Source organism: Martes martes (genome assembly GCF_963455335.1).
Source record: "Martes martes genome assembly, chromosome: 15".
Classification (NCBI taxonomy): Eukaryota; Metazoa; Chordata; class Mammalia; order Carnivora; family Mustelidae; genus Martes; species Martes martes.
Window position 1 is genome coordinate 11,914,869 of NC_137903.1, and position 25,104 is coordinate 11,939,972.

General features: G+C 39.4%; 1 protein-coding gene across 1 annotated transcript in view; it reads left to right on the top strand.

Annotated features, from left to right (window-relative positions):
- Window positions 1–7,826: 7,826 nt before the first annotated feature.
- The window catches only part of EPRS1 (glutamyl-prolyl-tRNA synthetase 1), a 66,061-nt gene continuing 48,783 nt past the window's right edge, over window positions 7,827–25,104 (top strand). The window contains exons 1-8 of the mRNA XM_080824021.1: window positions 7,827–8,107; window positions 12,430–12,514; window positions 15,343–15,442; window positions 16,330–16,486; window positions 18,258–18,397; window positions 19,675–19,769; window positions 23,791–23,917; window positions 24,616–24,808. Of these exons, the coding sequence (XP_080680147.1) occupies window positions 8,062–8,107; window positions 12,430–12,514; window positions 15,343–15,442; window positions 16,330–16,486; window positions 18,258–18,397; window positions 19,675–19,769; window positions 23,791–23,917; window positions 24,616–24,808 (943 nt within the window). The 5' untranslated portion in view covers window positions 7,827–8,061. The remainder of the gene's footprint in view (window positions 8,108–12,429; window positions 12,515–15,342; window positions 15,443–16,329; window positions 16,487–18,257; window positions 18,398–19,674; window positions 19,770–23,790; window positions 23,918–24,615; window positions 24,809–25,104) is intronic.

A 25,104-nucleotide genomic window follows, 5' to 3' on the forward strand; every position in this document is an offset into this window, starting at 1 on the left:
CTTTATTCTTATGGTGCCATTGTAATGCCTAGCTCTGGCAAGTTGGGTAATTACCTTAGTTCTTTACAAGGGGAGATTATAACATAAGCTATCAAAATTATTCTGACATTTTTGGGTCTCTTTCCAGTGCTTTTAAATAAATGTCTCTGTTACTGGATTAGGTAAGTCGTCTAAATTAATGGTTCTTAGACCCAACTATATATCAGAATCACCCAGGAGGCTTTTCAGAAATACAGACTCATAGGCTCATCCCAGCAGTTTTGGTTCTGTATATTCTAAGAAGGTTACTCCAGGGAGTTTGATAATCATTGAAGTTTAGATAATATCCTCAGAACATCTGTAACCTAGCCTGAAGAGGTCTTTGTGGCTTTGACACCTTCGAAGACTCCAGTCTCTTGTGACTGTCTTCTCAGTGACTTTCTTATTCCCTCTTTTAGCCACTCCTACTTGGTCTCCTTTCTTGGTTTCTCTTTGTTTCCCTTCCCTTAAATGTCAACATTCACCAGGATTCTCTAGGTTCCCTCTACTTTCTCAATAGATGATCTAATCCACACATATGGCTTCATTTGAGCTATTTGTCCTTAATTCCAAAATCTTTATCTCGTTTAGAGCTCACAGGGTGCCTGGCTGGCCCAGTCATTAAGTGTGTGACCCTTCACCTGGAGTTGTGAGTTCAATCCCCTCTACACCTTGGGCTTAGAGCTTACTTAAACAAAGCAAAAAACTTCTCAAGTTCTAGATTATGCCCAAGAGCCTGCTTTGATGTCTCGCAGGTGTCTGAATTATTATGTCTACAAAGCTCTTCGTTCTTTCCCATCCCTCCTTAAATTATTTTACAAATCCTTAAGGTGATCCTAATAACTGGCCTAATTTGGAAATCACTTCCGAAATCCATTTTCTTCCCTCTAAGAACACAATTCCCTATCTATAAAGAAGAGGCTAAACCTAATTAAACAAACAAACAAACAAAAAACCCAAGTGCAATGTGAGAAAAACTTTGAAGGCATTTTCTACAGGTTCCTATTTAAAAGTGAGTTATCCGAGAGACATTTGCACGTCCACTTTCTCTCTTCATTCACATTGCCTGTTCATTAATTCACACCCTCATGCTCCTTTATTTCTTCCACAGATCACTGTCTTGCCTTCTTGACTAATCTGCCAGCCTGCCCTGTACTTCTCTCCATTCTACTTATCATATCCTCCGGGGTGATTTTTCCCAAAATCAAATCTGGTAGTGCCACTCTCTTAAAATCTTGTAGGGCTTCCTGTTGCCTTCAGGATAATATACAAGTTTCTTGTCACAGCATGTGAACCTCTGATGTCAAGACTTCTTCCTTCTCCAGCGTCAACTCTGATCACTAACTTATATTCATGCTCAACCATTGAATGTTCCTCCCCAAATACCATGCTTTCTCTCACTGTGGCTTCCATTAATTCATTCAACAAATAATGTTTTGAACACGTGCTATATGTTAGTCACTGCGCTAGGTACTAAACATTAGTGGTGCATGTAACACTGGTGTAAGTCTGTTCTTCTGTTGAGCTCATAGCTTGTGAAGCAAATCAGAAAAGGAACAAGTAAATGATATCATTTAGCTTGTGGTAAAGCTGCAGAGGAAATCAATTAGGAAGATGAGCTAGAAAGCAACAGGGGCAGGATGGGGGGGTGCTGGAGAAGGATCTTCTTTATTTTTAATTTATTTGTTAAAGAGTTTATTTGAGAGAGAGAGGCAGAGAGGACTAGTGGGGTGGGGGGCGGTGAACATAGGGAGCCGGGGAGGGACAGAGGAAGAGGGAGAAGCAGGCTCCCGGAGCCTGATCTGGGGGCTTGATCCCAGGATGGTGGGATCATGACTTGAGCTGAAGGCAGACACTTAAGGGGCTGAGCCACCCAGGTGACCCGAGGATCTCCTTTGCATAAAGCTGCTATCCTTTCTGGGAAGGTGATGTCTGCACTGAAAACTGGATGAAAATATGTCAGTCATATCTAAAGCAAAATGTACAGGGTTTCTTTTTGGAGTGATGGTTTAAAATTGTCTTAATGATTGGACAATTCTGAATATACTCAAAAATCATTGAATTGCGTACTTTAAATTGGTGAATTATATGGTATATGAACTATATTTTAATGAACCTGTTAGAAAAAAATTAAATAGCCCCATGTGGCTAGTTCCCATCATATTGCATAGCACAGCTCCCTATCTGCTTCCTGGTTTATTCCAACAATTTCAACAACCACTCAACTCCAGCAAGATGTTTCAACTAAGCCTCAGAATTATAATATGCACACGCTATGGGATATTTTCATCTAGATATAAGCATCTCAAGAAACCAGTCTGGGGCCAAATACTTTGCCAGACCTGTTTTCCTTCCTGTCTTCCCTTCTTAGATGATGACATCACCGTCCAGCCAGTTATCCAGCCTGAAGTCTGGTGATAAACCTAGACACACCTGCTTCCCTGCCACTAAACCCTCCCCAGCATCTCATCCAGTCACTATGTCTGGAACTTGCTCTCTGTTCTCAGTTCTGATTTTCACTGCCTTGATTGAGGCCTTCATCTTTTATCTTCTCTCACATACACTGTTGTAATCACATCTTAACTGGTCTCTCTGCCACCACTTCTGCACACTCCAATCCATCTGCCATATTGTCACTGCAGTGGTCCTTGTAAAATGCAATCCTAATCATCTCTCTCGGCGTCACTTAAAACACTTCACTGATTCCCTATCACAGGATAAAGTCTGGCTCCTCAGAACTCTTTATAATTTAGTGTCTGCCTGCCGTCTAGCCTTGTAATCTCTCATTGCAAAATAGTTTACATTCTGACAGTAATGAACTGGCCAGTTTTCTAAATACACACAGCTTCATGACTCCAGGCTCCAGCTCACGTTCTTCCTTTGAACTCTTTTTTCCATCCCCTAGATATGCCATCTTTTATTGGGAGCTTTCCTTTGCTGTTTTTTCCTCCCTCTCCAACTCACCGTGGATAATCATTTTCCATCCTCTGAGCTACCCTTGTACTTTGTGCAAACTTTCATTTATTCATTTGCCTTTTGTTTCGTTGATTTTTTTCTTTTGCTAGGCAGAAAAACCTTTTATTTTGATGTAGTCCCAATAGTCTGTTTTTGCTTTTATCTCCCTTACCTCAGGAGACATATCTAGAAAAATGTTGTTAAGGCTAATGTTAGGGAAATTATTGCCTGTGTTCTCACTACGATTTTTGTGGTTTCAGGTCTTATATTTAGGTTTAATCCATTTTGAGTTTATTTTTGTATATGGTGTGAGAAAGGGATCCAATTTCATTCTTTTACATGTAGCTGTCCAGTTTTACCAACACCATTTATTAAAAAGACTTGTATATTGTTGTATATACAAGAATTGCATATTCTTGCCTTCTTTCTTGTAGATTAATTGACCTTATAAATATGGTTTTATTTCTGAGCTCTCTACCTTGGAATTGTTTACAATCTTAATAGGAGTCACAGTTTAATGTGACTGTAAAGAGTTAATGTGGTATCCATTAATAGCATTGTGATGGACAGGATAAAAGAGACAGTGCTTCTGCCTGCACTCTGCCCTGATCACACCACACCCAGAACATTTTGTTCAGTTTTGATCACATTTTAGAAGGCACATTAAGTAACAGGAGCATGTTTGGAAGAGAGCACTTGGGATCAATTAAAACTATCATTTGAAGGATTACTGAAACGATTGGAGACATCTGGCCTAGAGAACAAAGATGGGGAGATATCATGACAGCCTTCAATGTATGAAAAGTTGTCATGTGGAGGACCCCAGAACTGTTCTGCAGACCCTCTGAGGATTCAGGTGTATCTAATAGTAATTAATAGGTGTTTAAGAGACAGAGGGGGCTGTCTTGGGTGGTAGTAAGTTCCTCATCACTGAAGGTGTTCAGAAACAGGTTATTTGGTTATTCATCTTTAAAAAAGATTTATTTTAGAGGTGGGGAGGAGGAGAGAGAGTAAGAAAATCTCAAGCAGACTCCCCATCGAGTGCGGAGCCTGACACAAGGCTCAATCCCATGACCCTGGGATCATGACCTGAGCTGAAATCAAGAGTCAGACGCTTAACTGACTGAGCCACCCAGGCACCCCTTGTTTGTTGAATAAATGATTTCAGTATTCTTTGTGCATTCCCTGGTGCATCATATGGCAAAAGACACTCAATATGAAAAGAATTTTGAAAAGAGACCCAAGGATTTCTCAGCAAATAAACAGCTATCTATCTCTATATATCATATATGATTCAATCACTCCATAATATTTAGTGACTGTGCATCTCTGATGTGCTGGAAACTCTGTTGGACCCTTGTGAAACTTAATAACATCAAAGAAATCTTAAAAGTCATATTGACCAAGAGGAGTATGTTTGGGAGAGGGCAGCTATCAGTATAATCTATCTTAGTATTAGCATTGCATAAATACATTGCTTACTACCTACACGGAAGCTGTGGCCAAACCTGAAAGAATTACATGAGGTATAAGTTGATGACGTATGTGACTTTCACCTTAGAGTTCCTAGTAGTCATAAAATAATGCTGAGCATGATAATACAAGTTTTCTCGTCTTAATGGGATCCTATAGCACTTTATAAATCTCTTTCCCCACCCCCTCTAACCATTGTCTCATTTAACTTGATATTCAAGTGTTTCCATACATTTAGAAAAAGTATCCCGTGGCCGTTTATGATCCTATGACCAGGAAAAATAAAAGGCTCTTTCATTGTTGTATGTTTAAATGAAATTATGAGTCCCTAATCATAAATAAAACTGGTATGTAATAAAATGGCCAGAACATAGGAACTGAAGTGGCAGCAGCGTAAGGAGGTCTCTGCCAAGTGATTTTAGGAGAAATTTAAAACAGGAAAAGTAACAAAAGATCCAAAACTACTCTGATTTCAATTAGAACATTTTATCTAACTTACTAGTAGAGATAGACCATCAGTGGAGAATACGAGGTTAAACAGGTTATGGGACCATCTTAACAAGGCCAAACAGGTAACAGGTCCATTTCTCACTATTGTGTTTACATGTTTAAAAGACACGAATCTATAAATATTATGTCTGAAAGGCTATAGATAAGAAATGCAAGATAAGCAATAATTAAATGCTTAAAGAAAGCAGAAGGGATATATGCAGGTATATTCAGGTCTTTGAGTAAGGTCTGTCATATACAAATCTGGGGGGAAATAATTTCAGGTGAAAGGAAAGTGGCGCAAACAGATAAAAGATGGGCTAGTATTCTTTTTTAATTTGAGTAAGTCATTGGTTTATTGATAATGTTTTATAAAATAAAGGAAAATAGATACATAAAGGTCCCAGATATCACCTGAATTCAAAGAAATGGAGGAGTCTGGATTAATAAATTTGAGGATCAGTTGTAATTTGGTTTAATATAAAAACAGTTCACAAACGATATTTCAACTTCAGAAGATGCAGTATTGAAATATCCCTTTGTCTAATCTTGAAGCTGCATGTTTTGCCCAAAGGGATTTTTTTTTCCTAGAGAGTGTAGGTTTACATGTGTGTGGAGAAATAGGTGGACATGCTATTTCGACTATTAAATTCTTGGTTATACGTGGTATTAGAAAGGAAAGACAAATCAAAATTATTTCTAGCAATCAATTTACTGGAACAACTCTGTGGGCTTTTATCAAAAGTAGTGACTGGCTCATAGCATCTAGGGAGAAGAGGCTCTGCCAAAGAAAAAAAGTACCGTTGGTTTGAATGTGATTGGAGAACAGAAGGGTGATCACAATGGAAATTTTCATGAATTGGCAACGATGTTGGAAGTTTCCATGCCAGTGTCAGCTGCAAACTCTGTGCCCCGCTCAGTCACCTCCACAAGGGACTTGTTTTAGGATTCTAGATGCTTCAGCCCCCTGGATCCTGGTCATGCCCTATTGACTGAAGGCGGCCACTTATTCCCATGGCTCCCAGCATGGCCTTGACATCAGAACTCTCTTCCACTTTGAACAGAGGGAAATATTCCCTCTCTTGCTCGTATTCTACGAGTTGCACAGGTTATCAAGTTTTTAGTCGTGAGTTTATCTTTAAGCTTCTGCAGATCACGTACTTCATTTGACAGCAGCAAAATCCTGTGTAGATCTGCACCATCAGTCCTGCTTAGATCAGCAGAGTCATGCTTGCCTTTTTGTGGTATTCCGGGATCTTGGCTTGTACATCCTTCAAGAAGACAAAACTAAAGACCTTGCTTTGTTTCATCATCTGCTTAGATTTGCTCATATTTTTTCAGCCAAAATTCTCCTTCTTCAGTATGTTCTTTATCAAATTCCTGGTCCCACTGCCCTTTGAAATCGACTGTGTTCATCAGAACCAGTACAACAGAGCTGCTAGGAGCGCCACTGGGAAGTAATCCTTACTGTTCCTCCTGTTTGGCTGTCCGCCCAGGAATTAACCCTCCTTACTTTCTTCAGTGTTTACATAATCAACAGATTCCACATTGGCTAGGTTAGGTTTGTTAATATTACCCAAGTCCTGAAGAAACCGATGCATCATTTTTCCCTAGAGCCTGTTGGCCATGATGTTCAGTTCACATGCATCAGTGGGTTTCTTTAATTCAGTAAGAAACTTTTGAAATGGGATGAGGCAGACATCCTGACTTTCAACGTGACCTGTTGTAAGCCCTTCCTTTTGTGTCTCTGTGACTTCATTAAAGTGTGTCAAATTTCCCTCTCCTTCTAGGATGATGTAATCTCTAGATCCTTAACTTCATTACATATGCAAAAACTCTATTTCCCAATAGTCACATTACAGGGACTGAGGGCTCGGAATTGGAGCTATCTTTTCTCGGGAGACACAATTTAATCTACTATTTACCCCAGTGAACCTAACCACCTGGTTTTCATGGCTTTGTGCAGTCCCCTCTTTTGTATCTGGGTGGGCCCTGTGGGACTCACTGGTTACCAGTCAAGTGTCAAAAAAGTGATGCTGTATGATTTCCAAAGCTAGATCGGAAGGAACGTGGAAGCTTCCATCTTGGTCTTTTGGAACCTTCACACTCACGGTACCCAGACACCCTGTAAGAAGTCTTACTACCCTGTTGGAGGCTTCACACGGAGCAGACCTAAGAAACTATGGACAGGGAGTGGGGTCCAGCTGAGCCTAGGCTTCCAGACTTCCCACCGCAGGCATCAGGTGAGTGAAGCCTTCTACACCTTCCTCCACCCTAGCTTCCAGTTAAATAACACCAAGTGACCCCACCTAATGCCGTGGGGCATCTGGTGGTGGTGGTGCAGTGATGAGGCTGAGCTGTTCTGTAATTAGTCCTTGGCCCCTCGATTCGAATACCAGCCTTTGGAACACACACACACACACACACACACACACACACACACGGGAAAAGAAATCCGATGACCCTGTGAAAGGCACGCTTGCAGAGTCCAGGCAAAGCTAACACAAATTCGGGCACCGGCTTTTAGTAATGCCTTTTATAAATATCCATCCTTTTTAAGCACTATTTTCACGTACAAAAACAACTCTTGGAAATACATTCTTCTTTTGAAAAATACGAAACATTAGAAAAGCTCCCCCCATCCCCAGCGGAACCGTGGCTGTCGGCGTGGTGTGCACGCTTCCACGATTTTTCTGTGTTTACAAACACGCAGTGCCAGCAACAGCACACTGCTCCACTTGCGTGTCCTGTTCCGGGACTCACGTGCACGGCTCTCACACCGTAGAAACGGCCTCGTAACTTGTTCTCGCTTTACGAAGTGTCGTAAAGTCTCGTTCGCTTCAGCGTCTCCCCCCGCGGCGCGAGTCGCCACGTAGGCCCTCCTGTTCCCAGATGCAGAGGGGCGGGGTCGGAAGCCGCGGACTCCCGTGACCGGGCCGAGACGGCGCACTGCGATGACGCACCGCGGTGTGCGCGGAGACGGCGGCAGCCACGACGCAGGGGAGGGGCGAAGGCTGCGGCAGCGTCAGGCGCGCGCACACGTTGCAGCTTCTTGCTTTTGGCGTGGTTCGGAGAGGTTCTGACGGCCAGGCAGGCGCACTGATAGGTAGCCGCAGACCGGCGGAGATGGCGACGCTCTGTCTGACCGTGAATGCAGGAGACCCTCCGCTGGGTAAGGGGCCGAGGCCGCCGACCTGCGTGGGTTGCATCAGCCGGGGAGGGTGCGGGGCAGGGAAGGTCGCCGCGCCCGGCGTTGCGCAGTGGCGGTCACGGTCTGGGAGATTAGGCCTGCCCGCTCCTCGAAACTGTGCACGGAGTAAGCTCTGCGCCCTCCTGGCATGTGGGTCTGCTCCTGAAGACAGTTTTCTCGGGCGTGGAGGGAGGCGTGGTGTGAGCCCAGGCTGGGCGACACGTCGCTCCGCTTCGGACCTTTTCTCTAAGAGGGATGACTCTCAGCCGGCTCCCCTCTCCCTTTTTTTGAAATGGCTTTTCCTAGAGACGTGGAGCTGCCGGTAGAAATGTCGTTTTGAAAGTTAAAATCCCATCGTCTTCGCGTCCCCCTCTCTCAGCATACCTCCCTTTACTTACATCTCCCTTCCTCCCTCTTCTCAGAAAGGATCTTTAATCCCCTTGACTACCTTACGTTTCGTTGGGTTCAAGGGGAGCAAGGCAGACAGTGTAGTAGCTGAGGTTGCATTACAACCGAGGTTGCATTTATTTTTAATTAATGGTGGCAGGGTAATTGCTAGAACACTCAAGTACACTGCGGACTGATAGGGTTCCTTTCCTACACACCCTTGTGGATGTGGTCAACGCCAGAGTAAACGTCGGACCTGTTACCTTGTTAGTACGTGTTAAGTTCTATTTAGATTTGCTTTTTCTGTGGCTGAGGTCGTTGTCCATAGATCGCTTAGAATTTCTGCTTTTTTATTACTTTGGGAAATTGCACAAAAGAATTTGAGTAGTTTATTAATCTCCTATTTGTTAATGTGTATGCGTAGTATAGACTCATAAGTACTTTTTTTTTTTAAGGTTTTATTTTTAGGTAATCTTTACACCAAACATAGGGCTGGAACTCAACAGCGAGGTCATCCACTCTACAGACTAAGCCAGCCAGTCTTTTGGCATAAAACCCATTTTACGTATTTTAAAAATGCTGATGTTTTAGCATATTGGTTCCAGTAATTATGGGCTAACCTCACACAAATCAATAAACTCTAAAAAAAAATGGGTTTGCTCTTGGGGCTGGAAAGTACTAGACAGTGTGGTCTCATGGTTAAGAGCAGAAACATTTGGTTCCTGGAGACTTGGGTCCAATCCTGGCTGCCAATTACGAGTTGTGGAACCTTGGCAGGTTGCATGTTTGGCTTCTCCCACAGTTCCTTTGGTTAAGAAAGGAGGAATAGTATTTTCTACATAGGGTCGGTTGCTAGAATTAAGTGAGACGTAGGTAAAATTCCTGATACATTTGAGATACTCCATAGCTATAGTTTTTACTAATGTTACTTAGCAAATCACCCTGTTTCCTTGGTTACCACATTCTGACTGTTCTGGAAGAACAGAGGATCTTCAAGAAATTTATTGTCATTTTGAACTGTAGACCAATGGTAGAGTATATGTATGTTTGCTTCTCCCCTCCTTTTTTGTTTTTTAATTCTTCCCACTGTTTGATTAAAGCACATCTCTAAAGATTGAACGAAACATTTAGAAAAACAGATTGCATTGCTGGAATTTCCCTGTTTGACATGCATTCAGCATGTGAAGTTTTTTTTTTTTATGTTAAAATAATTTCAAACTTAAAAATGTACAAGAATAGAATCAAGTACTTTTTTCCCCCTGTACCACTGGAGAGCATACTGCAGATCATGATGCTTCAGCATCAGGAATACGCCAACATACAGCTCTCTCAAGCAAGGAAGCTCTTCACATGACCTGACAGGACCATCAAAATCAGGAAGTACACATTGATACCATTCTTCCATTTAATGCATAGCCCCTGTTCATATTCCAACACTAATTGTTTCAGCAACACTCTTAACAGTACAGGGATCAAAATCCAGAATCAAGCTTTGCACCTCCTTGTCATGTCTTTCCAGTTTCTTTCAGTCTGGAATGTTTTTTCAGTCTTCTCTTGGCTCTCTTAGCTTTGACCTCTCTGAAGAGTAAAGACCGGTTACTTGAAGAGTGTCCCCATCAGATTGCTTGATGTTTCCTTGTGGCTATATTCAGCTACACATCTTTGGCAAGAGTAGCACAGAAGTGATTGGTTTTTCTTCATTGCAGCCCATTAATTGGTGCGTGAATTTGATTTTTCCATTACCGATGATCTAACCTTGATTATTTAAGATGGTGTCAGCCAGCTTTATGGACTGCAAAATTTTCTCTTTTCATTTTTTTTTTAAATTTTATTTACTTATTTGACAGACAGAGATCACAAGTAGGCAGAGAGGCAGGCAGAGAGAGAGGGGAAAGCAGGCTCCCTGCTGAGCAGAGAGCCGGATGCGGGGCTTGATCCCAGGACCCTGGGATCATGACCTGAGCCGAAGGCAGAGGCTTAACCAACTGAGCCACCCAGGCACCCCTTCTCTTTGCATTTGACAGGCATTTTGTGGGGAGATGCTTTAGGACCATGTAAACATTCCACTCAAACCTTCGTTTACTGGTTTCAGCATCCACTGATGCTTCCTGCCCAACTTGGTTATTATTAAGATGTCAAAAGGTCACCTTCCAGTTCTGTTCCTTCTACATGTATTAGTTGGCATTTTTCTGTCAGAGGATCTTTTTTCTTTTCCATGAAAAAAATTTCATAACAAAATGTACTCAGGTTATAATCTGTATTATTTACTTTTATTCTTTTAATTTAAAACTTTTATTTTTTTAAAATTAGTTTTATTTATTTATTTATTTATTTTTAAATGATTATTTATTTATTTATTTGACAGACAGAGATCAGAGGCAGGCAGGGGGTTGGGGAAGCAGGCTCCCCGCTGAGCAGAGAGCCCGATGTGGGGCTCCATCCCAGGATCCTGGGATCATGACCTGAGCCGAAGGCAGAGGCTTTAACCCACTGAGCCACCCAGGTGCCCCTAAAATTAGTTTTATTAAGCTATAATGTGCATTTACTAAACTTCACCAATTTAAAATTGACAAATATGTACAGTAACCACTGCAATAATGATAGAGAATATTTCTCTCATTTCAGAAAGTTTCCTTATGTACCTTTGCAGTCAGTTCTCTTTCCCCTTCTCTGGTCCGTGATAGCCACTGATCTGCTTTCTGTCATTATTGTTCTTTTTTTTTTTTCTTCTAGAATTTCATATACACTGAATCATATCATATATATTCTTCTGTACCTAGGATAATGCTTTGGGATTCATCTGTTTTATTGCCTGTGACAGCACTTCATGGTTTTTATTTGCCGTGTAGGATTTTGTTGTATGGATACACTAAAACTTTTATCATTTATGTTAGTGGTTACGTTGCTACTGTTCGCCAGTGGGAGCCCCTCCAAACTGGCCTCTGTGTCCTTTTGGTTTATCTGTTTGATTACTTCTTGCTTTCTAGCACGAGATTTTCCAAGTCTGTCTTGTACCTTCCCTGCCACAGCCCTGTTTCCAGTGGAGCTTGGTATTTAGAAATCAATATCTGGATGCTGGTGGTTCACGTTAGCCAAATTTCAAGGACAAAAGATTAATGAATCAATTTAGGATATTTAATAGGTGTTGCGAGGCAGATTACACTGTGTTTCAGAGTTTAACTTCTGGATTGCCTTAGGCCTGCATTCAATTCCTGAGTGCCACATATTTAGTTAAGGACTTTGGGTTCAGTATTTAATCTTTTCAAGCCTCAATTTCCTCTTCTGTAAAAGGAAGATAAAGGTGTCTCCCTCTTAAGATCACTACAAAGATTAAAAATTTTGATGAGGGGCACCTGGGTGGCTCAGTGGGTTAAAGCCTCTGCCTTCGGCTCAGGTCATGATCTCAGGGTCCTGGGATAGAGTCCCGCATCGGGCTCTCTGCTCAGCAGGGAGCCTACTTCCCCCTCTCGCTCTGCCTGCCTCTCTGCCTACTTGTGATCTCTCTGTCAAATAAATAAATAAAATCTTTAAAAAAAAATAAAAATTTTGATGACTGTAAAGCATTTTAGCACAGTGCCTACCACATAGTAATTACTCAGATGCTATTAGCAGTAGTTTTTATACAAGGCACTGTTCTCATTTCTTGTCTCCTGAGGGAGGAATAGATGTATTTCGATGCCCTTAACTGGAAGCTGAACATGCGCAAAAGCAGTTGGACTATGCCAGTGCATAGTTTCTGATATGTTATTTTCCCAAGACTGGAAGAGGATCCTTTCTTTTTATAGACCACTGGGAAAGAAGTTTACTCCTCGTAGGACTCAGTATTGGTTTGTTGAGTCATTCTTGCTACTTTATGATTCAGGTTTTAAATACTACATTGTTAATAAAGAAACATCTTTTCATCTCGTTCCACTTAGGAGCTTTGCTGGCCGTAGAACATGTGAAAGACAATGTCAGCATTTCTGTTGAAGAAGGGAAAGAAAATATTCTTCATGTGTCTGAGTAAGTACTTTTGTATCTGTTTTCAGTACTGAACAGCATTTTTTAGATATTCAGAATTCAGTGTTCTGTGCTTGTTTTATTTGCTCTTTGGTGGATTAGAAAGAATTGTGCTTTTCTTCCTCATTCTTAAAAGTATATCCAGAGACTTACATTTGTCAGCAAGCTATCTCATCCCACTTATAATCTAAAAGAAACTAGAAACATACCGAAAGATTCTTTTTTTCTTTTAACTTCTCTGTTTCCGCAGCTTTCTACAATGAGCATATATTGTATGTTCCTGATTAAAGTGAACCATTTGCATCCCAGGATATATGGAAGATTAAACTTTTTTTTCAGGAACCCACTGAGAAGAATAAAAAGAACTGGAAAGGGAGATATTATTATCCTTAATTTTAGTTTAATGAAACTGAGGAATAGATATAATCTGGTTTCAGATTCTTTTAAAAATACTTCACCACATAATAAAATCTGGACCAAACTGAAAGAAATTTTCCAGGGTATTCTCAAACAGGATACAGATTTGAAATGTGTTTAAAAGGTCCTTAATAAACTGACAGACTCGTATTGGGAAGAAGGCAAGATACATAAAAACAGATACTCACACACACTCTTCTGCTCCCCATCTCCTCCTTCCTCCCAGTATAGCTGTATCGTAATTTTGGTTGGGTTTCCATTCCGTGTTTACACTGTAATGACCCAGCAAGTTTTATTCACTGCTAAGCCACATATTATGATTTGTGTACAACTCTTACTTTTCCATGGAATAATTGTTTGTTTTGTTCTCTTTCTTCTGAAGCCTCTCTGATTCCTGATCTTTTCTGTGTGACTTCAGGGGTTTGTAGGAATATTTTCTTTTGATTCAGTATTCTGAAATTTCACAGTAATATGCTCTGATGTGGGTCATTTTTTTTTTTTAAGATTTTATGTTTAAGTGATCTATACACCCAATGTGGGGCTTGAACTCCCAACCCCAAGATCAAGAGTCACATGTTATATTGACTGAGCCAAGCTGGTGCCCTCTGTGGGTCTATTTTTAATCTCTTCCACTGGGTGCTTGGTCTCCTTTCAATGTGAAAACTTGGAAATCCTTCTATTTTGGAAAATTTGAAAAATTTTTTTGATGATTTTCTCCTCCCATTTCTGTTCTCATAGATGTTGAGATTAAGTATTACCTTCATTTTTCATCTAATTTTTCTTTTTTCTTTACTTTCTGGAGAGTTCTTCAACTTTACCATCCTAATTTTCTATTGAGTTTTCTGTTTCTGCTATTATATCTTTAGTATCTAAGAGCTTGATTTTTTATTTTACTTTCTTTTATAATATCCTGTTCTTGTTTTATGACTGCAATATATTGTTTCATTGCCTAAAGGAAATTTATTTGTTTACTTTCTAAATTTTCTTTTCCCTAATTTGTCCAAGTTGCGTTTTTCCATGTGTTTATTTTGGTTACTATCTTTCAGGTTGAAAGCTTTCTTCAGATATTTGGTAACTCCTGATGACCTTCTCAGATTTAAGCTGGAATTTAAAGCTGTTTATAAGTTCTGAACTCTAGGGTAGGCTTGTTAGTTCTGAGCATACTTTGGGATGGTCTGATTGAATGGTTCATTTAGGGGGAACTTCTGATGTTAGTATCCTTAGTTATTTCTTCTTAGGCTGATCAGATTATTTAGTGAAGACTTTCAGCCTCCTGTTTGGAAGGTAAAGAGTTGATGCCAGAATATTTTGGAAGCTGAGGGTGGGAAGAAGGCTGAGGATCTTAGCATCTAGTGTGTATGTGTATGTATTCTCCCAGTTACCTGCATAACCCAGTTCACAGCTGTGCCAGATTTACCCCAGTTGAGAGAGCCTTCATTTTACTCCTTAGAGAATAAGGCTTCAGTTTTTGCCATGATTGAGTAAAAGCAGTGGTTCAGCTGAGCAGAATAGGGCTTTTTTTTTTTTTTAAGATTTTATTTATTTGACAGAGATCACAAGAGGCAGAGAGGCAGGCAGAGAGAGAGGAAGGGAAGCATGCTCCCCGCTGAGCAGAGAGCCCGATGTGGGGCTTGATCCTAGGACCCTGAGATCATGACCTGAGCCAAAGGCAGAAGCTTTAACCCACCGAGCCACCCAGGCGCCCCTGAGCAGAATAGGGCTTGATGGTGTCTGTTTCCCACCGATTAGTAAATAGACTTTCTATCACCCCTACTTATTTTAGCCCCAGTTCACTTTTGCTTCCATTGATTCATTACTCATGTGGATTCTAAGATTTAGGTTGGGTTGGTTTTCAGCTTTGTCTACTACCCACTTAAAATTCAGTTTCTTCAGACCTGTTGGATTCATCTGCTGTCTACCTTCGTAAACTTTATTGTGACTGTTTCTTCTTCTTAGTTTCTTTTTCCTTATGGGTGTGTGTCTCTTGAAAAAATAATTTTTACAGAACAGTTTTGGTGGGATTTGAGCTGTCCTCCTTCACTTGGAAGTAGATAAAACTAGCCTCTTCATGACTGTGTATCCTTGACTTCTCTGCCTTGATTTATTTTAAATCACTGTTATTCTTGCCATCCCAGTTATATTTTCGTGTTTACACCTCAAATAGACAATAGTTAGAAGGACAGAGCATTATGGATAGTTTGCTCCGAACTGAATTGTTGGATTTAGCCAAACATTCAGAACAAATTGGAGATTGATAGAAACAGTAAGGAATAAATTAGGCAGATTTTTTTAAACTGTAGTTAAAAATACATGGTAAATAAAAGGTTTATATTTTTTATACTCCTTTGTAAGTCTCATGACTCCTACTGATTTGCTAGAGTTGTGGTAATATTTTATCGCATCTTCTATTCTAGAAATGTGGTGTTCACGGACGTAAATTCCATACTTCGCTACTTGGCTCGAGTTGCAACCACAGCTGGGCTGTATGGCTCTAACTTGCTGGAACATACTGAGGTAAGGAATGAACACTTCCTTGGGCTTATTTTGATTTATGCTCTGTTCTTTTGAGCGTTTCATTTTATTGTTGGCTTATATACTATTATTCTATGTAAGGATAGTAATGGAGTTTAGTGATGGACCTAGTTAAGGAATTCTCATCCTGTTTTTATTTTCAGGAAAACAAAAAAACACTTCATATCTCCTGAGTTTGAACTTTTAATCCCATACCAGCTGTCCTGTTGGGTCCACGAGTGCTGTCGTCTTCCTAGATTCCTAGAATTTCAGGCTGGATGTGACTGTATAGATCATCTCATACAAATCCCTTAACTTTAGAGATGAGGCAGCAGGCCTAGAAAAGTTAAGAGGTTTTCCCAGGGTCACACACAGAGTTTGGATCCCCTTCTCCTTTCTCGGTATATACTTTAATTATCACATGTGCTGCCGAAGCGACCATGGTGATACTTTAATTAATTACAGCAACCGTAGATTAACTTCCAGTACTGCTGTTTAGATGCTTTTTGTTTGTATTCAGCTCCAGTTCTCCTCAGTTTTATAAAAGTCAGTATACAAAGGGTATTTACTTTTAAATTTTGCTGGTGGATGAATCTGTTTGGCTAGGTATCACCTATTGGTTTTGATCAAGTGGGTTATTCCTTCCTGCTGCCAGTTCTCCAATCTTTTTCTTCGAAGTGCTCCTCTGCACTTCTGCAGGAGTGGGGGAAGCACAGAAATACAACAATGAGGTTTGTTTATTTAGATGCCACTTTAGATCTCAGGCAACCAGAATTAAATCCACATAGTGGCAAGTTCAGTAATTTGAGATAAGATAGGCATGGTTCTGAGTTCATTTGTTTAAGTCTAAACGCCAAGGTACATTTCTTTTCGATCTTTTATGTCCACAGATTGATCACTGGTTGGAGTTTAGTGCTACAAAATTGTCTTCATGTAGTTTGTTTACTTCTGCAATCAACGAGCTCAATCATTGCCTGTCTCTGAGAACATATTTAGTTGGAAATTCCTTGAGCTTAGCAGATTTATGCGTTTGGGCCACCCTAAAAGGTACCATTTATTCTTCCTGAAGAATGCTGTATTTTTATTGCTTGATATTTTGCTGGGTAAGAAGTGTGCACGTCTCCCTCTCTCTATAAGTCTCTAAATATATATATATGTATACACACACACACACACATATTTATTTTTTATATACGAATAAACTCAGACATGTGAGTGTGTGTTTGTGTAGAACGAGAGTCACTTAGGACTTGTTGCAAAGGAATGACTGCCTTGGCTGTTTTATTCCTGTCCACGTGTAGAAATTCCTAATACTTTGCTGTCCCGAGAGGTCTTCTGTCTCTCGCTAACCCAGCTCCCTTCTGCTTGGAAGGCTGACCTTGGTCCTGCTGAAGAAGCCCTCATCCCATTTATGTCAGCACCTCTCCTGTCTCAGCCATTCCTTTACTCTAGGCATTATTGTCTCTGATTACTTAGTAGGGGTGTATGTGTGTTTGAGGGGGTGATCTGGAGTTGTTCCTTTTGGAGGTCATGGATTCTCTGACTAGTTGGCAACAGGGTAAGATTATAGGATTGATGAGAGGTATAAAGAGGACTTGAATTTTCTTAGCTTATTTTCTTGGGAAAAAAAAAAAAAAAAGCAAATATGCCAGAAAGTTTTATCACTCTTTAAAGTTGCATCATGTGGGGTTTTTTAATTTTTTTTTTAATTTATTTATTTGTTAGAGAGAGCGAGCACGGGCAGACAGAGTGGTAGGCAGAGGCAGAGGGAGAAGCAGGCTCCCCACTGAGCAAGGAGCCCGATGTGGGACTTGATCCCAGGACGCCGGGATCATGACCTGAGCCGAAGGCAGCCGCTTAACCAACTGAGCCACCCAGGCGTCCCTGTGGGGTTTTTTATATTGTGTTTACTATTTTTGTGGCTAAAGCTTTTCTCCAAATTGTCATAATAATAACCAACATAAAATGAAGGCCTTTTCTAATTAGATGTTTTCATGTATAGTTTTGACATTTTCATCTTTTTAGATTTTTGACTTAATATTCATGGAAGGAAGATACCATCTTAAGGATGTAGCTTTGTGATATTACAGAATTGAATTTTCTTTCACTGCCTACTTTTGACACTACATTTAAAGAAATGAGCTACTTCTTGATCTTAGTTTCCTATTTTGTTTTCTAGTCGATCTACTTAAAGCATTTCCTTAATTACAAAATAGGATATTGGCCTTATAATGGGGGTGTGGTGGTGTTAAGGGCAGGATTTAGTATTTACTTCAGTGAGTTGAACTGCAAAAATATTTTTAACTTCCGTGAAATCTGTAAAGAGTATTAAAACATTAGAAAACGTTACAATGCATACCTAGATGTAAATTTTTCGTTATAGAAGCACTTTTTTTTTTTTTTTTTAAGTAGGCTTCACGGCCAGCATGGGGCTTGAACTCAAGACCCTGGGATTAAGAGTCATGTGCTCTATGGCCTGAGCCAGCCAAGGACACCTATAGAAGCACAACTTTAAGCTATCTCATTTACTTAAATTAACCACAACTAGAACTTTGCTTTTAAAGTTGTAGATTTATCGAATGGTTTTAAAATAATTTTCGCTAGGGGCACTTGGGTGGCTCAGTCAGTTGCCTTCAGCTCAGGTCATGATCCTGGGGTCGTGGGATTGAGCCCTGCATAAGGCTCCCTGCTCAGCAGGTAGCCTGCTTCTCCCTCTGCCTGCTGCTCCCCCTGCTTCTGCTCTCTTTCTTCTCCCTCCCACTCCCTCTCTGTCAAATAAATAAATAAAATGTTTAAAAAAAATTATTTTTGCTAATAGGCAATGCTGCATGGCAGGAACAGTTGAAACAGAACAAAGCTCCAGTGCACGTAAAACGCTGGTTTGGCTTTCTCGAAGCCCAGCAGGCCTTCCAGTCTGTAGGTACCAAGTGGAATGTTTCAGCGACCAAAGCTAAAGCGGTAAGCATTTTTTAATGCTAATACCTTAGTCTGTTTGAGACCGTAGATCTGAAAAGAAAATTATTTTTACTTGGAGTTTTTCTTTTCATAGTGTGAAAAAAGATCTTGGAAAAATCTGCTGAGTCTGTTAAGTGTAGGCTTGCCTTTAACTGTTTAACTCCATAAAGCCTTAATTATATGTCTAAAATATTATGATCATGCAGTGTGTGTCTCTTAGGAAATCCAAAATCCAAGTAATTAAAATCTCATTATTTATAGCTATATGAATTTTCCTTCCTCCCAACTCTCCTGTTTGCTCATTTTTGACCGTTGAGTCCTGGGCTTCTGCGGAGCCTTTTTCTTGGTCCTCTAGGAGGATGTGATGCAGAGTCCAGTAGGAAAGATTCTTTTCCCCAGCCAGAGCCTCTCTACTTTGATCTGTTTCACACATTAGGCATGTGTAGTAAAGTCTCAACTTAAAGGTTTTCCACTGCAGTAAAATTAGAAAACCACTGCCTGCTTGAGTAAAGACAAAACAGTCTACTCAGTTGTTTTGGCTAAAAATCGTCACTTGTACTTCACCATTTTCCCCATGAAATCAGTTACTAAGTTCTGTTCTTTCATATTTATTGATATGTTTTCTGTCTCCACTGTTACTGAGTTTTCTTGGAACTTCATTACCTCTTGGTTGATTTAATACCATAATCTCACCCAAGGTCTCTGTCTTTTCTAATTCAGTCTCCGCATTGTCCACGGTATCATTTTAGGAAATACAAATAAATGGTCCTTGTTGGGATTTCCTTGTTGCCTAAAACCGAAAAGCACGTGTATAAGGGGCTTCATATTCTGGACCTCATCAGTTTCACCTTCCTTGTCAACCCATCCCACATGCATTTTTTAACTTTTCGTGGATGTTGCACTATCTTTGTGTCTTACGTGTGCTGTCGTTCCTTTTCTTAGAATGAAGGCACTTATGTGTTCTACATCTAATGTATTTCCACATATTTTAAGGTCCAGCTTTGGTTCTTATTTCCTTTTAAGCTTTCCTGGTGACCCTAGAAGCTGTTGGCTAACGTCAACTGACTGCTCTGACAGCACTCTATAAATACATATGTATATCTCTGTTCCCAGTGGTTGGTTCTGTTTACATCCTTCATAAGATTTGGGGTGCTCAAGTGCAAGGACAACGTAATCATGCCTGGTACATAGTGGGCACTGAGTTAAGTATTTGTTGAACGAATGTGTTCTTTAACATTTAATGATGTAACTGTATTTGTTGTTTTTGTTCTGCTTTTCAGATACCTGAGAAAAAACAAGATGTTGGGAAATTTGTTGAGCTTCCAGGTGCTGAGATGGGAAAGGTTACCGTCAGATTTCCTCCAGAGGCTAGTGGGTAAGGAAATGTAACTTGTAATTACAGTGGAATATATTTAGTGGAAAAGCTTTAGGATAGTTGAGTACTTATAATATTACTAGATTACTAATATAGAAGAAAATAAGTAAGATTTTAATTGTGGGAATCAAAATTCTAAACATCTTAAGAGTCTATTTATTATTGACAAGTAATAATGTATCAAATTTATAGTTTTAGCTTATTAATCAGACAATATTGTTATTTTGCCCCACACAGAATTTTAATTATAAATAGAAAAATATCCATAAATAGAAAGCGTTAAGTTTTATTTACATTTTGGGAATCTTCAGCTCTCATTTAATAAGGATTTGTAGTTGTACCCTGCATGGTCCTTTTGGTTAGCAGTAGAAGTTATGGTAGAATTATTTTTAGGTTCCTTTTTTTCTGAAATAAAGGGGCATCCTCAAAAAAGCCTATTCCTTTTCAGTTCTTTCTATTGTCAGCAGACTTCCCAACCCCTTTCGCTTTTGGTAGCAGAAGAAAATAACATTTGAATAGCTCTGTGGAGAAAAAGACTTGTTTTGGCTGGCGGCCACCAGCCTGTGGCCTTCCCAGGCCTTGCCCAGTATTGCCCAGGGCTGTGGGGAGTCCACCTTTGCGCATGCGTTGGCCTCTTTGAGCTGGACAAGCTTTGTAATAGCGCCCTTCCAGTGATGATAATGTAAAATGTGTCTTATTAAAGCAATTAGCCTCAGGAACTTAGCCACTAGGAAAGAATTGTGCCACATTTGGTAAATGAGATGATTTTTTCCCCCCAAATTTGTTTAATTTCAGATTGTGTATTCTGTAGCTAAATGCTTACCCATTTGTGTTTAAGTGGAATGTGTAGACAGTAGAAAGTAGCAGAGTAAGCAAAAACCGTTTTATTTTAGCTGTTCTGAATAGTTCTCCACAGACTTCTCATAAGCACCACTGACAGGAAAATTTGTTGTAGAATTCCACATTTTCTCTCTGCTTTTCTAAGTTTGCTGGTAAAGGTGGTGAAATAAAGGGTAGATAGAAGGAGATGAAAGAGAAATAATGAATTTGGAAAATTCATAGACTAAATGATCGCTTGGTAGTTGATTGGGTGGAATCTCATAAATCAGACTTACCGTATGTGCCTTAATTCCCACAGACATCTCGGGTCCTTGTGGCCCAGTATTCTGCTCCTGTGTGCTTTATCACAATTGGTTTCCCACTGGTAGTGACTTCAGTGGTTTCCTGAAGCCACTTTCTTAGTAGTGGCTGTTTATAGCTCTGGCATTTGGACATTAGTTCTTTTACAGTCTTTTTATATTTTCTGTCACTGTCATTTCTTAGAATAATGAGTGCCTCATGTTTATAATTTATGAAGTACATTTGTCTGCCATAAATTATATCAATTTCAGAGACCATGCTCTTTGCCAAATATAGCTTGAGGATTTGGAATATAAGTCAGTATTCAGGTGTTTTTTTTGGTCTTTTTTGTCTGTTTTTTGTTTTACTATTAGTAATTTTATCATACCCCTTTATACTGCTAAAGAATTCTTAATTTTTCTTTTCTTCTTTTTTTTTTTTAATTTTATTTTTAAGTAATCTCTACACCCAGCATGGGGCCTTAAATTACAACCTTGAGATCAAGAGTTGCATGTCTACCAACTGAGCCAGCTAGGGTCCCCCTGTAATTTTTCTTTTTAGTCATTTTATTTTTCTGTGTCTTTCATGAAATGCCAGAAGGCTTGACTTTTTTGTTTGTTTAAGATTTTATTAATTTATTTGACAGAGAGCACAAAAGCAGGGTGAGTGGCAGGCAGAGGAAGTGGGAAAAGCAGACTTCGCACTGAGCTGGGAGCCCTTACATCTCGGGGCTTGATCCCAGGACTCTGGGATCGTGACCTGAGGGAAGGCAGATGCTTAACCACCTGAGCTACCCAGGTGCCCCGAAGGCTTGACTTTTGCCCTTTTTCTTATTCTTAGCTAACATATATAGAACCTGTTAGGTGCAGGTACTACCAAGCATTGTACATTTAGTGTTTTAATACTAATAGCCCTGTGAGGAAAGCACTTTTAATAGCTGCATTTTACAAATGGTTTCAGAAACTGATTCCTACAACATTTTGGTAGTTTGCCAAACTTGTGCTATCTGGCTCTAGAGTCCATTTGACTTAAAATTCTGCAGCCTATGCTGTTATGTGTGGCAGAAGCCCAACTCGGTATTAGTACTAACTGAAAAGCGTGAATCTTACTTTCTTTAGCTAGCTAGATGTCTCTTGAGCTGGTTATTTTATTATCTTGTGAATATTTTATAGTCCTTTTAACTTTCTTGACATTTAGAATTGTTAGAACCATACACATTATTTTAGATTCAGAAACATTATCTGTAAGATAATGGTTTGATTTCCTCACCTCTCTTAAATTAATTCCTTTATGTAAAGCCTAACACATTAACTATCATATAGTATAGGTAGTTAGTGATTATTAGTTTTTTTTTTTTTCGTTCCTAGTGATGGGTATAGGATGATATAGGTATGACACTTTCAACAAAGACTACAGACAGTGTTTCTGTTTCTTTCTTGGAACTCACTGTCCTTTGATTTATTTTATTTTTGGTTAACCTTTTGTTTTAGAGTAGTTGTAATTTTCAGAAGCATAGCAAGGACACTGCCCCCAGTAATCTGTAATGTTTACAGATACTTTTGTTTTAGAGTAGTTGTAATTTTCAGAAGCATAGCAAGGACACTGCCCCCAGTAATCTGTAATGTTTACCGTCTTAAATTACTCTTGTACCTTTATCACAACTGATGAACCAATATCGATATTATCATCATCACCTAAACTCCATACCTTTTTTGGATTTCATTAGTTTTTTCCTAATGTCCTTTTTCTGTTTCAGAATCTCATCTGGGATACCAGTGACAGCCTTTTATGTTATGCAGAAAGTTTTGAATAACCCTAAATGCACTGCTTTGTATTTGTCTGCATTAACCTAAATTCTTCTTAACACTTAATCATTGATCTAGAATGCTGCCTGAATTTCTAAAACATGGATTGATTTAAAAACTGATGTGAAGACTTGCAAGGAGTTGTATTTTCCCCTCCCCTCTTGACACCAGCTGAGATCGTGTTGGCATGAAACCAGGAAACTAGCGCAGTGGGACCATGGCTACCATTAGTGGAAACTAGTAGAAATGATCAAAAGTCCCTGCTTCATGCCATGCTTGCTGCCTGGGAAAGGGTATTTTCAACAGTAGTGGTATATAGGATACTGCTTTTTACCCACATTGCTGATAGAAGAGAACGTTGATATAGAATATTACCGACAGTGCCTGTGACATACTTTATTCTTTATAATTGCCAGTTGCCCGTAGAGCAGAGTAGTGTTTTCATAGATTGTGATTCACAGAGTGTTGGTACTGGAAGGTCCTTTAGTTCAAATTCTCTTGTTTTGGCTTCTGAGAAAACTGACGCCTTGAGAAGTGGGTCTTCTGCAGCCTCCCGATCCCCATGTGCCCTTTCATGGGATCCTCCCCATGGCAGTGGTGATCTCAGAGGTGCCTCTCGCTGGCCTGCCTGAGGTGGGAACTCGGTTCTCAGTAGCATCAGGTCTTAGTGAAGAAGATACACTACCGTGTAGCGCTGAAAGCGGTTTTGGAAGCAGTTTTCCTCTAACTAAATGACCACTTGTTTCCTCTGTAAGGAAAAAAAAAAAAAAGATTTTCCTTGAGGTTGGTTTTTTGTTTATTTTGTTCTTTATTTTGTTTTTTCCCCTGAAGGTTGTAATGTTAACAAATAACTTGTCCCTTTGTGAGATTTTACATATGAAATTGTTTCTTGTGGTTATTTTATAAATGTTATAGCCTTTTTCTTCCTGTGAGGGTCAGATTTTCTATCACAGTACTTTTTTATTAGAAAATAAAATATGACTGGAGTACCAACTTAGAAGGATTTTTGTTTAGTTCTCATCTCCTCAAAAAGGTTAAGTTTAAGTATTTAGTTAAAACATGTTAATGAGTTTCTTTGTGAAATGTTTTTGTTTTAGTTACTTACACATTGGGCATGCAAAAGCTGCTCTTCTGAACCAGCACTACCAGGTTAACTTTAAAGGGAAACTGATCATGAGATTTGATGACACAAATCCTGAAAAAGAAAAGGAAGATTTTGAGAAGGTAATTAAAGGTGTAGTGATGACCCTTTGTCAGAAAAGTTAATGAAAATTAGAGGGTGACCTGATACCTTCATGGTATGAAAATAAGTTTGTTCTCATAGCTGCTTTTATCCCTCATCTGTATATTCTGTGTCTGAGACCTAAGCCAAGCAATATTGAGCTCCCATACCAAAAAACTTCAATTTATTTTTTTCTTCCTCAATTGTACAATTTACCAAAGTGTGCTATATTTTCCTTTAAGTACCAGTTTCTTACATGAATTGGTCACTAGAGGCAGGTTTCCTTTTTGTCATATAATTTTAAGTATATGAATGAAACAGACACTTAAGTAGGTATTGGAAAATTGGGAAGGTTTCCTAGCCTCTTTTATCCTCTTTATTCAGAAGCATTTCAATTTATTCAAAGAGAGGGCAAATGATTGTCAGTATGACCAATAATAACCAGTTTTCCAGAGTAAATGGAAAGCTCTTTCATGAGATCAGCTTTCTCAGCTGAAAATTTAGAGACTAATATAATGAATATCTTTTTTTTCTTTTCTTACCTAATATACAATTTGCACAAACATTTTCAGGCCTTTTTTTTTTTTTTTTTTTTTTTGACGGTGTATAATTACATTTGCCCAAATGCAGTATCAAGGATTGAAAATACACAAGAAAATGCAAAAGATAAAGTGATGGTTATTTTGGATTCTTTTTGTAGGTTATCTTGGAAGATGTTGCAATGTTGCATATCAAACCAGATCAATTTACTTATACCTCAGATCATTTTGAGACTATAATGAAATATGCTGAGAAGCTAATTCAGGAAGGGAAGGCTTATGTGGATGATACTCCTGCAGAGCAGATGAAAGCAGAACGTGAACAGAGGATAGAATCCAAGCACAGAAAAAACTGTAAGGCACATTTAGTGTATTGTATTTTAATTGATGGGCTTCTGTTCTTTTTCTTCAGTAGAACAAGATTTCTGTGAAAGATGCTCGTTTGAGACACATTTGGGAGTATGATTCATACATTAATTCATCACAGAGTTCTTTTTCTTTCTTTATCATCTTTAATTGTTTTTACTTTGTTGCCATCACAACTGCATGTGACGTGTGCGTGCCCTTCCTGTCTCGCTTACTAAGTGCTGTCTTTGGCATTATATTCATTCCGTTTGAATGGTTATTTCTGCAACTTTTTGTAGTTCTCC